The sequence below is a fragment of the Lissotriton vulgaris genome, unplaced genomic scaffold (assembly GCF_964263255.1).
Source record: "Lissotriton vulgaris unplaced genomic scaffold, aLisVul1.2 SCAFFOLD_2424, whole genome shotgun sequence".
NCBI lineage: Eukaryota > Metazoa > Chordata > Amphibia > Caudata > Salamandridae > Lissotriton > Lissotriton vulgaris.
Window position 1 is genome coordinate 743 of NW_028244909.1, and position 16,139 is coordinate 16,881.

At 46.1% G+C, this 16,139-nt stretch overlaps 1 protein-coding gene across 1 annotated transcript in view; it reads left to right on the top strand.

Annotated features, from left to right (window-relative positions):
• Positions 1–1,866: 1,866 nt before the first annotated feature.
• LOC147666691 (exonuclease 3'-5' domain-containing protein 2-like) overlaps positions 1,867–16,139 on the top strand; it is a 51,087-nt gene continuing 36,814 nt past the window's right edge. The window contains exons 1-2 of the mRNA XM_086948962.1: positions 1,867–2,121; positions 6,646–6,772. Coding sequence (XP_086805088.1) covers positions 1,907–2,121; positions 6,646–6,772 — 342 coding nt within the window. The 5' untranslated portion in view covers positions 1,867–1,906. The remainder of the gene's footprint in view (positions 2,122–6,645; positions 6,773–16,139) is intronic.

Consider the following 16,139-nt stretch of genomic DNA (forward strand, 5'->3'; position numbering starts at 1 on the left):
TCTCCTCCTTTGCACCTCCACCACTGTGGTTCTTTTTTTATGTTTATTTTGAAAGGTGTAATTTTCTTTTTTGTTTTTTTGATTGAAGTGGCGTCCATGATCTTGGATGGGTAAATGGAAAATGGCACCCCACACCATGCTGTAGGCATGACCATGGATGGACGCAGCTTTTTCTTTCTTCATTTTTGTTTTGCTTGTGCTGCACAGCATTGGCAGACTGCATTGACGAAGCTAAGATGTCCATAAGGCAAGGCATATTGGCTTTGCAAGTGCTTATATTTGAAGAAGATGAGAGAGACCCCTTTCACCAACCAGGGGAGTAGAGTACTACTTGCAGGTAGAGATAAGATTTTCCCTTGGTGGACAGTTAATGCAAATCCTGAATTGTAAAATTATCAACAGTGAGAAATATCATAAAATATCAGCCCATACGTTGAAATCTACCTAATTCTAAATATAACCAGACTAAATATAAAATGTAATGTTGAAAAATATTTTTATTTAAAAAAAAAAAGTTTTGTAGTGTTTGCTGTTAAAAAGTATAGACATAAAATTAACAATTCATAACAACCTATTATATATCATCAAAGCATATATTGTACCTATGCACAGGAAAAAGCTGAGCAAAAAAACCTTAAAACAATGTATTAGTGTAAAACTAATACCAAGACTGGAGCGACACAAGTGAGGTCCGATAAGGTACGTGAGGCCTAGAAATCAGTTATAGGAACGTTATTTTAAATAACTGTTTCAAAGTTCGTATTAATGGGTGAGTTACTATGTTTAGGTTTTATAATATAAAAAACAAAGGCAGCCGACCGTTAGAAAATCATCCAACAACGCAATCAATTGGCATTACAAAAACATAAAAACGACTGTTTCCAAGGTATGCGACGACTCATTTTGTAAATTGTTCACCGTTATAAAACAGTTGGAGCTGCAAGGATGTCTTCAATAACCAACCCTATTTATGTATTTTAGATTTATTAGCAGTGCTGTCCATCTAGGTAATCCATTTCCTGTGGAGAGATCAGTTTGTAAGCTGGAGAACTTAGGGTTGTATATTGGTAGGGATGGTATGCTTCCTCTTACCGGCATCTCACTTCTACATGGGTGCTCCACAATCTTCACCTATCGCTTTGAGTAAAACGTGATGTTACAACAATGAAAATGCTAATTGTGCCTGAGGTGTTGGGATGTTTGGGGTAATGCAGATATGTGACAGTCCTTGCACTTCAGCACCTCTCTCACCTTTATTGCAATTTACGTTCCTGGGGCAGAAGTCCCTATTATTAAGGGATCCAACACCCGAGTGGGAGAGCTGTGTGGGGTTGGAGTGATAAATTAATTGGATGGCAAACTTATTGATTGGTAAGGATTAAGAGACAGTAGCATGTTGCATGGGGGTGAGGATGGCTTATGCTGTATGTCTGTAATCTACGTGGGTGGAGGCATGCAAAGGGAACTCGTGAACAGACGATTTGCTGGCATTAGTATTTGAACATTAATATTCAAATCTTATCACTGTAAAAGGAAATCAAACTCCTGATGTTTGACTATCTTCAGTCTGCAATGCCAGGCAAGCTCACAGGTGCTTTAGTTACGCCGAGAGTACTTCGCACAGTAGTTCTCTGGAAGCTATAACTGGTCCACCATGGCCCTGCTACAAATTGTCATATACTTGTACTTGTCCAGAGGTTCATTTCCCAGTTAAGGTTGTGTTGACCTTAACTACATTTTTGATGTGATGCCCTGCAATTGCGTTTGAATTGCATATTCCTTGTCTCAGTTGGTGATTAATTGAAAGCTAAAAGATTAACCTTGTTTAACCCCTTTATTAATCTAATCTTTGCTTTGCTTGTAGGTGTCTGCTGAAGGAAGATCAAGCCCCGTCTCGCTACTCCAAATGGCCTCCCATAGTGGGCGCTGTGTCCTTATTCGCTTGCCCCAACTGACCTCCGGCACCGCACCCATCCCAAAAACTTTATTGAATCTTTTGGCAGATGGCAGTGTCTTGAAAGTCGGAGTTGGATGCCGTGAGGATGCGTGTAAACTGCTTCACGACTATGGCCTCTCAGTCAATGGGACAGTAGACCTTCGGTATCTGGCTATGAGGCACAGGTTTGTGTTTGTACCATCTACAGAAACAGTCACAAAGTGCAAGGCCGGGAAACTGGTTTCAACTTTTCAGTGCTCGGGTTTAGCATAGTGGAATCAAATGGAGTGAATATGAAACTGTGACCAAGCATAAATTTAAACTGGATGGTGGGTCGATAAGATCAATATATTGTCCGATACATGCTAATAGCTAGAAACAGGCTAGTTTGTAAGAAACACATGAGAGGGAACAACTCAGAAAGGTTGAGGGGGTAAATACTCAAATCAAGTAATCACAAACCTTGTCAGGGTGAACCCTTAAAGTCAATAAATTAACTTGAGTACAACTCTGTGGTAGCTTTGGACCAGTGCAGCGGGGTAAACTTAGAGGTAATGTGTAGAGTATTCATGCAGTACTGAAACAATAATTAAAGTTGAAATGCAAAACAATGAAAATCCCAAAACAAATTGGAAAAATTGAATGAAACAGTGGCAAGAAACACAAAGTACTAATGATAGTCCACGATCGAGGTAGAACAGGACCTAGGTGCAATTTGACGCTGACCGCAATGGAGCGGGTCAGATACACTAACGAAGTTCATCCAGATCAAAGTTATTTACAACTTTTTTTACTTTCGTCCTCTAAGTCCCAATCCACCACAGGTGTATGTTTCTAGATCAAAACCAGGATCTCAGGGGAGGCACTTAGAGACTCGCAGGATGGCAGGCAGAGGCCAATGCGAGGGTCCAGTCAAGGTCCAGTTACCACTTGCCAGCTAGGCAATTGCAAGAAATGGCTTCTTGTAGCTTGTTTTGTCGTGGTGACTTTAACAAGACGTCAGCCTTATGACCCTTTGAGTTCACTTCTTTATCCTGGGTACAAGAGGAAGAGCAGGTCTAGTAATCTAGGCTTGTCTCAGGCAGCAGATTCGGTCCCCTTACATAGGTCTAGAAGTATTCTGACGTTGGTGGTTGGAGATGCCACACAATGATCTCCGCAAGAGGCTCATAGTGATGGAGGCCAGTCTGGCAGGGAAGACCCAACAAGGGTACTAGCCTGGGTGTTAGCTACATCTGCTTGTGACAGGGTAGAACTCTGAAGTTAAGTCCTTGGGCCTGGCCTATAGGCCATCCTGTCAAGGGCACAACAACACATTCTCACACCCACAGCCTTTTGTCCCTCTCCTGCGAGCAATTCCACACCTCATTCTCAAATAGTGAAATGCTAATTACTGGCTGGCAGAAGTAGGAGAACAAAATGCATATTTAGCTTCCGGGGATCTCGGGCAGAGAAAAGGTAATTTTTTAAAGTTCATCTTTCCAAAATAGTTCTTACAAATCTAACTTCACCATTATATTGGGCTTATAATAAAAATATCAGAAAATCCAAACTGCTGCTGTTTACCTGCAAAGATAACATTTATTAAACTTAATATTGTGTCCTAGTGCTTTGCCATGGAACAGCCAGCCCTGCTACAGTGAAATTACCTTTAAGGGCTTTTTCACCGTAAGTACATGTTTAACATATATTTTTACGTGCCCTACTTTTAAATGCCATACACCCTGCTGTATGAGCTGTAAGGCCTTCTTAGGGGTTAATAATAAATACTGAAAAGGAAGGATTAGGCCTGTCAAAAGGGATTATTTTGATAGGTCGCATTAGCAGTCAAAACCTGCCCAGCCAGGCTACCGTTGGCAGGCCTGCAGTCATGCTTGCATTTGTCACTGTTGTTGATGGCACAAAAGGTGCTGCACTCCACTTGTGACATTTAACTTACAGGCCCTTATACACCTTGGCACCATATGCGAGGGACTTGTTAAAAAGGTAAATATGCCAATCAGGCGAATACAAATTTTACCATGTTGAAAGGAGGAGCACAAGCACTTGACTACTGGGTAGCAGGGTATAGCGCAGAGTTTTATAGCCAGCAAAATGGGATTCAGCGAAAAGACAAAAACAAAATGGGGTGCCCCTGCAGAAAGGGCAAAAATCCAACATGCATGAAGTACATGTATGCATTTCCCGCAGTGTAATCCCTATCAGTGCTTATGCTTTGTTTCACATTGTTTTTAAACCCTCCGCTGTCCTTCGGGTGAATCTTATATGTTTGTGGCAATGACAGCAGGCAACATGGACATGGGTTGGGAGGTAGTCTTGTGTAGGTAAAAAGGCTGACTTCCATGCAGAAACAAAACCAGGTTTAGGTTCTGAGACCTGGATCCATATTTCGGCCCTTCTCTCTTTGTTGTCTTTTGTTGTTGTTGTTAGTTAGGGAGGGTGTTTCTCCTCTGTACCACTGCTACACTCCTAATTTTTTCAACCTTTTGGGGTAAAAGAGTGTGGGGTGAAGAGGCAACAGATGGATCACTGGTGTGATATTGCCATCAGAGAGAGAGGGATCCTCATGGCATTGAGAACTACCTATAGGTATCCAACTCTTCCTGCTCCCTATTGTCCCTCCAGAGCTACAGGAAGGTCTTATAGCCTGATGTAGTTGTAGGCTATGTTTCAGTCACTGTTCTAAACAGGTTCATGCTTCATGAGATGCTGTTTTTGAATCTTAGAGGGATGAGAAAGCTTTGCAGCGTTTGTATTTTTCATCCAACATTCCATCTCGGTTTGCACCTAGCCATATGCAAACCTGTCTTGCCCCTGTTCCAGTAGGAACAGTCCAGCCCAAACTGCCAGGCCAGGTCCTCCCTGAACTGGAATACAAGCCATCTAGGAGAGGTTTCACTCTGATTACGACTCATCGCCAGGTCTAGCTTGATTGCAGTGGCACAGTGAGCATAGGACCCATGTCTGGGCATACCTATCGCACATGGGGAGGCCACAGGAAGAACAATAAGGGGATGGACGGAATGCTCAAATTAATCTCGGCCATTGGTAATCGCTTGGGGTGGCATCCCCCTCCATCATCTTTGATGCCCAAAGTACCTGCCCACAGCATTATCGCGAAGGTCCGTAAATGTGAAATGAGAAGAGGGAAGCTGCACTCGCCTATGTAGAATCACTTTGGCAATATTGTGCAAGACTTTCTTTTGGATCGTATACTGTGGCTGATATTTTGATATACCACTCTCATAGGTCAAACAGTGCCATTTGTGTGGCTGAAACAAAGAATTCCCACAGTGGTCCTTCTGTATGTCTCAGCACCAGTCCATTGGCATACAGTGCTTGTTAAGTGAGGAATCCCTCATGTGAGGTGGTGCTTGCGCAGAGCTCTTAATTTTCCATGGTGCACGCTGTAGAAGCTCATCATCTAGTCCAGGATTTTGGTTTGCATTCTGGGACTTAATGTTTTGATAGTCCTGTGGGATAAACCAGGGCTACAAGTCTCAGAATACAAAGCAAAAGCATAGACGGGTTGAGCTACTCGCAGGCAGACCTTGGAAACTTGAGAGCTGTACCTGCTGGCGGATCATTCTCTGAACCAATGGCGGAGTTAAACTTATCACCTGCATACATATGGGAGCTGCCATTGGTAGGTTTTCTAATCTTTTTAGAAATGCTGTCTACAGTGATGAGGAAGCATGCACATTTGGAAATGTAATGTTCTCTTTTTAGTGGGAGCCTGTTCACATTATATATCTGCTCAGTTGTTTTGTTCTGTATTTGTGTAATCTGCCTTTACTGTAGGTTTGTAGTGGGGTTGATTGTAATGGTGTGCCAGCTATATCGCATATGGAAGATATGTCGGATGTATGGGAAGTGTTCTGTCTAATGTCATTTTGTAGGATATGTTTGTGTGACGTTTCTTGTTGATTTGTATTGTTAAGAGTTAAATAGTAGCCAGCTAATAGAAATATTCGTACTGTTCGTTGAGTAAAAATGATTTATCTAATGTATACGTTATGTGTTTGTCTTTCTACTGGGAATCATATATGCACTTTGCACATTAACTAAATGAGATAGTTATCAATTGTTTACCACAAGCATTACTGGCTCGATCATGTGAAAAAAGGGCAGATAATCAGAAACCTGTGAGGGGCAAATGTTTCTCTCCAGTGAAGCCACCTATGTGAGATGCACGTAAAGCAATGGCTATGACGGAAAAGCTTATCTTGGCAATATATTTAGTTTGTTAAATTTCATAAGTAAAATATTTCTTCAGGGATTCTGCTTTGAGCTCTTTTTTGCAGTGGGATATTATTGCCTGGGAGAGAAGACCTTTCGAGAGAAATCGTATGAAAGAAAGATACTTATTTTTAAATGTACCTAAGAGTCTTGAGTTTTAATGAAGGTTATTTGTGCTACTTTGAATTTTGGATCACCCCTAATGTCATGCGATTCAGATGTTTTTGTTTTTCGAAATGCGTTTTTTACACATTTTCTTGTAAAAAAGTGAATAGACCGGCAGAGTATTTTAATATTGCCACGAATGTTTTTGTCTGGCCAAGTTGCCCATTTACAACACCTTTTACTATTGACCCTTTCATTCTAAAACAACTTAAAACGTGAAAAAAAAACGAAATTCTCCCACTCCGTTCCATTTGATTTGCCGCCTTGTGATGGGAATAATTAATAATATTTGTTTTTATTCAAAGGAAGGACATGTTTCACAACGGACTCAGTCTGAAGTCCCTGTCGGAGTGTATCCTGAACTATACGCTTGACAAGTCTGTCTGGCTGCGATGCAGTGACTGGGAGGCAGAAGAGCTAACCAGGGAGCAAGTAAGCATTTGCAACAGAGCCAAACTGGTCTTTTGTTCAGTTGGTCCTTTCCCTGGTGGGCTGTAGCCAGTGGGGGCCGGTTGTGAAAGCCAAGGGCTTTTCCTTTTAATGTGCCTCTTTCTTCATCTCCCAGGATTAACTGCAGCAGGCACAGGGGCGGGAGAGTGAGCGAGTGATCTGAGTGGGGAACGAGACCGAAGGATGGAGAGAGAATGGATGGGTGGAAGCGAAGAGAGAAATAGATAAGAGGAGTGAAGGAGAGGTGCTAGTTTGAGCACTGTTAGCTTCGGTTTCCAGTCGGGCAGTGATTTCCAGTCAGCCTGCTCATTGATCAGGTTGCGACACGTGCATCAAATCCTGAGTGTGTGGTGCGATGGAGGCAAATGGTGCCTCCTCAAGGGCCAACTGTATCCTTATCCTTCCTTTTTTTGGTGATTATGTTGGTGGGCAGGCCTTTTCAGAGGGCGTCCTAGTTCTTACATGAGCACAGTTTATCGGAACAAGTTTACTTTCACCCTTCAAAGCATTTTGCAGTCCAGTGCATTTAAATGGAAAGTTCATCTTGGAGCCCTGTTTGTGGGGGTGGTTAGTGCCATGAGGCAAGGCCTTTATGTCGGTGGTCCGCACTCTACTGCATAAATAGGGGAGGGTGCTTACTACCCATAGTTTGAAGTATAGGCATATGTGGCATCATGTGCCAGTCTTCTGCCCAAGTCCTAGTACATTGTTAAAGGCAGCGTCACACTGAACACACAGGCATGCTCTTAACACAAGCTCGATGAAGTAGAATTTGTCCTTGCAACCTGGTCTTAATGCCGTCACACATGACCTCCAGGGTAACTCAGCTTGAAACCCATTGTTACTGCTTAGGCACAGTGTGGCACCTGTTGGCTACAACACTTTGTAAACATCCTGGAGAGCTAGCACTTTTTCTTCCTTTGTCAAACATGTTGAGGGTTATCGATGGAAGCTCCGCAAGCGTATACCTCCCATCTGAAGACCGAACAACACCACAGTCTAGTTATGTATAGAGAAGGATCCATGGGAACACAAGTGTTTTGCTCATCTGTCAAGATTCAGTCCTATTCTTCCACAGTTAATGTTGTGAAATAAAGACAGGCACCTTTTCGTGTTTACTTGGTCATTAACTAAGAACAGTGGGACCATTCAATAAACTCTTAAACACAAAGAGACTGTTGAAGATTAGGAGCAGGTCATGTTCAGCAGGGACAACCCAGAGAAAACACCCAGCTTGGTCTGTTCCATATGTGTTTTATGGACCCATGCCAATCCATGTGACCTAGTGCAGTTATACCATTAAGAGCCGGCAAATGGGCTTCAGCATATGCAGGTCGTGATCACGTCACAGGGACGTGTTGCAAACACATTGTAGCAGAGTGCCGAGAACCTGGGGTATCTGGCGTCTGATTTCTCATTATGACGTTCTTTTCTTGAAGGGTTTACAATGCACTGACTATAATCTTCAAGGAAGCCTCAGACTGATGGACTGTGGAGAGCGGTTGTATCCAAGATGTTGGTTGGCGTGATCATGCAACATGACCTCTTAAAAAGTTTATGGGTCTCTACAAGAGCTGCTAAACAGCATGATTATTCACTGCACAAGACCTCTAGCACTGACATTTGAAATCAGGGCTTTAACTCCTAAGACCTCTTCCTGTGCTTGTTTCCATCCAAATAGCATAGTGAAGGCAAGGGCTGCACAGGTTTGACTCCTAAATGGTGCAGTACTCACCAAATATCTCCGAAGACCGTAACACCAAACCCACCTGAGTGATCCGTCTGTACCAATGTGCAGGGTCAGAGAAAAATAAGGAAAGGGGTAGAGAGGGAACAATGAAACACTGGTGCCTCGACAAGCCAGAAAAAGACTAATGTGAACACAAATAAAACATCCAGGGGAGTATGCCGAACTTCTATGGGCAATGTAAGTAGTACCATGTTTCCAGCAGAGAGGCAGCAGTTCTGATAGATACATCTGCCGTGTGGATTCCTCACCTTGTGAATATCCCCCTTGCGTCAGCAACATTCGGAAAATTCTTTTGTAGCCTCGCGCCGACGTGGACTCGGACGTCACAGAGACACGACATCGCTCGCGACTCCGCTGACGTCACCGACGCCTACAATAGGCCCACGCCGGCGTGATGACATCAGTTCCCTTTTTTCCGCGTCATCGACGCTAACGGTTTAACGGGTTACTCTGTAGCTTCTAGTATCCTATTACTTTGTTTCCTCGATTCTCCTTTCTCTGACCTTGTTGCTCGTTTGTCATGTCGACAAAGAAGACTGGGTTTAAGCCTTGTGGAGAATGTGGGAAGATGATGTCCGTTACGGACCCTCACCAAGACTGCATATGGTGCTTGAGCTCGGATCACGACGTTGAAGGTTGTTCATCGTGCCAGAAGATGAATCCGAAGGCTCTTCGAGAGCGGGAATCGAAGCTCCTGGTGGCCAAGCTTAAAGCAAGTAAGGTTAGGAAGTCTTCGAAGCGCTCGAAGAGATCGAAGTCGAGATCCAGGTCGAGGTCTCGTGAGGCGTCGGCCTCGAAGTCCTCGTCTGACCGTGCTTCCGGTTCTCGGAAAAAACATAAGAAGAGGAGGCATGAATCCCGTCATCATTCAGGGGATAAGTCTGGTTCAAGATCAAGGTCTCCCAGGAGGGTGAAGTCGAAGGTGATTCCTCCACATGTGTCGGATCATGAAGGTGAGGCTTCGCTTTCGGAGTCGGTGGCCCATTCTCCGACTCCGGTTCCGGCTCCGGCTCCGTCTCCGGCTCATTCTCCGACTCCGGATGACGCTGATGGAGTTCCTGTTGAGGGGGAATCCTCGAATCCTGTTGAAGAGGCAGATTCAAACCTTCCTCAAAGTCATCCTGAGCATCCACCATTCCCGACTCCAGGTCAGGACCCTTCCGCGTTTTTAAACGCGATGTATGGTGTTTTCTCAAGATCATGGTTCCCCTCTGGTGCGCCTTCGGGCCCCATGGGTCCTATGGCCTTTAATTTGGGTGTTCCTCACTCATATGCTCCGGCACCATTCATGCCGTTTATGCCAACCCCGACTCCGCTGTGGCAGTACCAAGTTCCACCAGGGTCGACGCCGGTATCGACGCCGGCTCGCCCGAAGTCGACGACTCCGGCTCCGACGTCACCGGCTCCAAGCAAGTCCATGGATCCTCCTTCCAAGCCCTCGGATTCGGTTCCGAAGTCGGCTCCGGCGCCGTCGGATTCGACTTTGGATTCGGCTGCACTTCGAGTCAAATTCAGGTCTCGAAGAGAAGCTCAACATCTGCTTGAACAACAGAGGGTTGATGAGTCTTCTTCAGATATGGAGGAAGGCGAGCTGGATGCTGGCAGTTTCGACGACCTGGCAGAGGAAAGTGGTCTCGAGTTTTCCCCGGAGTGGTCTTTGCCTTCGGGATCTGATACTCCCTCCAGGGATATTCAACCGTATCATGTTGTCATGAGGAAGGCAGCTGGACTTTTGGGTTTGTCTTTGCCTACTGTCGAATTTGCTGACTGAAGTTCTTCATTCTCCTAGTCAGGCTGTGGAGCCTTTGCTTCCATTTAATGAAGCCTTAAAGGAACCCATTATGGAGGTTTGGAAAAAGCCTTTCTCTGCTCCTGCAGTTTCCAAGAACGTGGCTCAGAGGTATAGGGTGGCTCCTGAGGACCCTGCATTCTTGTCATCACACCCTTCTCCTGAGAGCTTGGTGATTCAGGCTGCATGTTCTAAAAAATCGATTGGGGCTTTTCCGCAGGTGCCTGGCGACAAAGAGGCCAAGAAACAGGACCAAATAGCTAAAAAGAACTTTTCTTCGGCTAGTATGGCACTGAAATCTACGAATGCCACTTGCCTTATGGGTAGATACATTCATGCTCTAATGGACTCTATGCGCACATTGATCCCTAAGGTTCCAGAGGATAGCAGAAAAGACTTTGAGGAAGCATTGTCTGATTCTCAAGCTGCTGCCCGTCAAGTCATCCAAAGCGAGCTTGATTCTGCGGATTCTGTGGCGAGGATCATGGGCACAGCGGTTGCCACTAGGCGTTCGGCTTGGTTGAAGTCATCCGATTTTTCAACTGATGTGCAGTCTGCTTTATTGGATTTGCCTTTCGATGGTGAGGGGCTCTTTGGAAGGAAAGCAGATGCGGCCTTGGAAAGATTCAAGGACAGCAGGGCGACGGCTAGATCTCTTGGTCTTCAGGTCAGAGGCTCTATGACCAGGAAATTTAGAGGTTTTGGCCGTTCCTTTCGTACATATAGACAAGGGCAGCAGCAGCAGCAGCAACAACAGCAGCAGCAGCAGCAGAATACCCGGTATAGATCATACAGGGGGAAGCAGAGAGCACGTCCTCGGGGGCGTCAGCCCAATTCCTCCTCTACCTCCACCAACCCCCCAGCCACAGATAAGCAGCCCTAGATCCGCCATTCAGGATCATGTAGGCCCGGTGGGGGGCCGGCTTACCCACTTTCTACGAGATTGGGAATCGGTTACATCAGATCTTTGGGTTCTCAATCTCGTGGAAAATGGGTATGCCCTTCCCTTTCGGGAATTCCCTCCCAATTACCCTCCTTGCCAAGGGTATTGCTCAGAGGAACATCTGTTTCTCCTTCAGGAGGAAGTCCAAACTTTATTGAAGAAAGGTGCGATAGAGGTGGTCCCAGAGCGGGAAAGGGGTCAGGGATGCTACTCCCGGTATTTCCTGATTCCCAAGAAGGATGGCAGGCTTCGTCCTATCCTGGATCTCAGGATCTTGAATTTTTACCTGAAGCAGGAGAAATTCAAGATGCTCAACCTTGCACAGGTTCTTCAGGCTCTGCTGAAGAGGACTGGATGGTGTCGCTCGACTTGCAGGATGCGTATTTCCACATCCCCATCCTGAAGTCGCACAGGAAGTATCTCCGTTTTACGGTGGGATCGCAGCACTATCAGTTTGCGGTCCTTCCGTTTGGACTTACTACTGCACCTCGGGTCTTCACCAAGGTGATGGCAGTGGTGGCGGCGCATCTCAGAAGATCGGGGATTCCTGTATTCCCCTATCTGGACGACTGGCTGATCAAGGCGGAGTCGTCGGAGATTGTGCTTCATCATCTGCAGGAGACAACCCAGTTGTTGTACAGATTAGGTTTCTCGATAAATGTACCCAAATCTCACCTGGTGCCCTCCCAGCGCAACCTGTTCATAGGTGCTGTACTGGACACAACTGTATGTCGTGCATTCCCTCCGCCTCAAAGGATTCGCGACATACAGGATATGATTCCTTTATTCTACAATGGAGCGGTTGTTCCGGTCCTGAAGGTCCTTCGCCTGCTCGGTCTGATGGCTTCTTGCATTCTCCTGGTCAACCATACACGCTGGCACATGAGGGCACTCCAGTGGTTCCTCCGCAGGCAGTGGTATCAGCACAACGGAGATCTCAGGGAGTCGGTGAGGATCTCCAGAGAAGCTGCAGCGGATCTGTCTTGGTGGGGCGTGGAAGGCAACCTGTCTCATGGGAAGCCTTTTCATCTGCCTCCTCCGGTGGCCACGGTAATTTCGGATGCATCTACTCTAGGGTGGGGTGCTCATCTGGGGGATCTGGAGGTCAAGGGTCTTTGGTCTCCAGAGGAAAGGTTGCTTCACATCAACCTTCTAGAATTGCGGGCGATTCGTTTAGCGCTCAAGGCATTCCTCCCTTCCCTTCGCGGTCAGTCAGTTCAAGTCCTGACGGACAACACGACCGCGATGTGGTACATCAGCAAACAGGGAGGAGTAGGGTCGCAGTGTCTCTGCAGAGAGGCACTGCGTCTCTGGTCCTGGGTTCAGGACCATCAGATTTGTCTGATGGCAAATCATCTGGCCGGGGTTCTGAACGTTCGGGCAGACGGTCTCAGTCGGCAGTTCTCTGCCGACCACGAGTGGAGGCTTCACCCGGAGGTGGTTCACAGCATCTTTCAGATGTGGGGGACTCCTCGGGTGGACCTGTTTGCCACTCGCGAGAATGCTCACTGCCCGTCATTCTAAAGTCTCCAGTATCCGATGCAAGGAGCCTTGGGGGATGCGTTTCAGTTGAGCTGGGGAGGTCAGCTCCTTTACGCGTTCCCTCCCATACCCTTGATTCCTCGGGTTCTGAGGAAGATTCGCCAAGACCGGGCCCAAGTTATATTGGTCGCCCCGGATTGGCCAAGAAGGGTGTGGTATTCAGATCTTCTCCACCTCTCCTCTCACCGGCCGCTCCGTCTCCCTTTCAGGGCAGACCTCCTCTCTCAGATGGAGGGGCAGGTTCTACACCCCCACCTCCAGACATTACACCTTCATGCCTGGAGATTGAGCGGGGCAACCTGAATTCCTTTTCCCTCCCGCCTGACGTTGTGGATGTCATCTTATCCGCCAGGCGTGACTCCACTAAGTCCATCTATTCTTATAGATGGTCGGAATTTGTTGAGTGGTGTAGGGGGAAGTCTATTGACCCTGTGAGAGCCCATTTATCTGATATACTACAGTTTGCTCTTTCTCTGGCGCAACAGGGGCTTGCTGTTGCTACTGTGAAGGGCTACCTTTCGGCGCTGTCAGCTTTTCTCTGCTTGCCTGACCAGCCCTCTCTTTTTAAGTCTCCCGTGGTCTTGAGATTTTTGAAGGGCCTCACGTATAAGTTCCCTCCTTCACCTTTTATTGTGCCTCAGTGGGATTTAAATCTTGTTTTAACCTTTCTGATGGGTGCTCCCTTTGAGCCTCTTCACAAATGTCCCATGAGGCTTCTTACCTTTAAAACAGTCTTCCTCGTTGCAATAACCTCGGCAAGGAGGGTAAGTGAGCTTCAAGCTCTGAGCTCTAAGCCCCCTTTCCTGGCCATTCATGCTGATCGAATGGTTCTCAGGACCAGGGCTGCTTTTCTGCCTAAGGTGGTGACTCCCTTTCATTTGAGTCAGTCCATTACCCTACCTTCCTTTTATCCTCCCCTACCTTCCTTTTATCCTCCCCCTCACCCTTCTAAGGAGGAAGAGAGACTGCACCGCCTGGACCCTAAGAGGGCGGTTTCCTTTTACTTGGACAGATCCAAGGATTTTCGTTTGGAGGACCAGCTCTTCGTTGGGTTTGCTGGTTGCAAGAAGGGAAGAGAGGTCCATAAAAGAACCTTATCAAGATGGATCGTTCTCTGCATTAAGATCTGCTACTCTTTGGCCGGTAAGGAACCTCCAGAGGGTATAAGGGCTCATTCTATAAGAGCTAAGTCTTCGACCTCTGCGTTGGCTAGAGGTGTGCCTGTTGAAGATATTTGTAGAGCGGCAACTTGGTCTTCCCTCCACACTTTCGCGAAGCATTACTGCTTGGATACCGAAGTCAGGAGGGACGGCCATTTTGCGCGCTCTGTCCTTCAGGATTTCCTGGTTTAGAAGAGTGGACACCCTCCTCCGGGAGTGGGGACTGCTGTGGGACTCTATTCACAAGGTGAGGAATCCACACAGCAGATGTATCTATCAGAAGAACAAGTTACTTACCTTCGGTAACGCTTTTTCTGGTAGATACAATATCTGCCTGTGGATTCCTCACTGACCCACCCGCCTCCCCGTTGTCCACTCTTCTATGCCAGAGTAATTGTACTGTAATGTATATTTATTTTGTTGTCAAGGAAATGTATTGCTTTCCTGCATTTGCTTTACACTGTGTGTTTTGCCTTGACTATTGTATACTGTGTATACTTTGTATATATCTACTGTCATTGGTCCGTCCGTGTGCCTCGATGGCACGGAAAAAAGGGCGGAACTGATGTCATCACGCCGGCGTGGGCCTATTGTAGGCGTCGGTGACGTCAGCGGAGTCGCGAGCGATGTCGTGTCTCTGTGACGTCCGAGTCCACGTCGGCGCGAGGCTACAAAAGAATTTTCCGAATGTTGCTGACGCAAGGGGGATATTCACAAGGTGAGGAATCCACAGGCAGATATTGTATCTACCAGAAAAAGCGTTACCGAAGGTAAGTAACTTGTTCATTAGGCTTCCCTGAAGTGTCATGGTCCGAATACAAGCAGTTTTCCAAAGGGGTTCTTCAATGAGAGCACGGGAGAGGAAAAACCAGAGCAACAGCAAAGGGATTCTCAAGGAATGGACCTATAAAAATTACTGAAACTAGAAAACATGAAAACCCCTACAACTAAATGCTATGTATGTTAGGGTGAACCTTCTTCTTGTTCCCAACACTACTGGAACCACTCCACTCTTACGTGAGATGTCCTATCTGTTCCTAAAAATCAATGCTTCCGAACCCTCTCTGCTGCTCAGACTGTAGGAGATTCAAATGAAATTTCACAAATTCTTTAACATTTCCGAAGTGAGGGTGCACTGTAGGCATTTAAAGACTCTGGTGTGGAGAATCTGCCCACACCCAAGTTTACAGCCTTCGTATATCTGTGAGATGGTGACAAAGAGAGGTCACTGATTACATTTTTAATGGGTGCCACTTGATCTTGTTGCGCCACTGCCTCCATCTGCTAATGTTAAAGGAGGGTGAGACTTTCTGTCGAAGGAATAAAACAAATTCTTGAGTATGTGCACTCATTGTCCCTTTTGACTTTGAGTAGCAGCAAGACCAGTTTTAATATCTCTCTTCCGTCACCAAACGTTTGATAGCACTTATCAATTCTAACAGCTAAATCTGATACACCCAGATTAACACTGAAGAGGTGTTGGCGTTACAGTCCACTAAGGAATTCTATGGTAGACTAAGAAAGAAGGTCTTACTAGTTTCGAAAAAATGAATAAGCAGCTTTCCGAGTGTCGCTGCCTTAGAAACAATTTCTAACCGCTTTGACTGAGCAGAGCTTGCATTATGGTAAATACGTAGTGATAATATAGTGCTCAAATTTATTACACTACTGTGTAGATGCACAGACTAGAAGAGTAGCTCAGAGTAATCATGGATAAAGTTGAAGATGATTGTGGGTTTAGCAGAGGGTCTTGAAGTGGTGTAGTTTGACAGGAAGTCAGTGTGGTGAATCAGAGAGCCGAACGATAAGTTTCATGGGTGCCTTTCGAGTTATCGGTTTGAGTATGCATCTGGATTACCTCTAGAGTGTAGATTTGCTATGTATCTAGCAGAGTCATTCTGCTGCAGTGGTCCTCGGGGAATTGAATAGAGGATACATCAGACTAGGGGGTAGGGATCTAACTGAAGCCCATAGGTTTGGATTTCCATAAGTACCAATGGGTGAATTTGGTTTACAGCTGACCATGTGTGTATTCCATTAACCAGAGTGATGCTGAATCATTGGCGTTCCTTGGTATGCAGCTTTGCTTCTCCAGCGGCAGACTTGCTCTTCAGGATGTTGACGGACACTTAAAGGGGGCGGGGGATGGTGATGTAGCCTGTTTT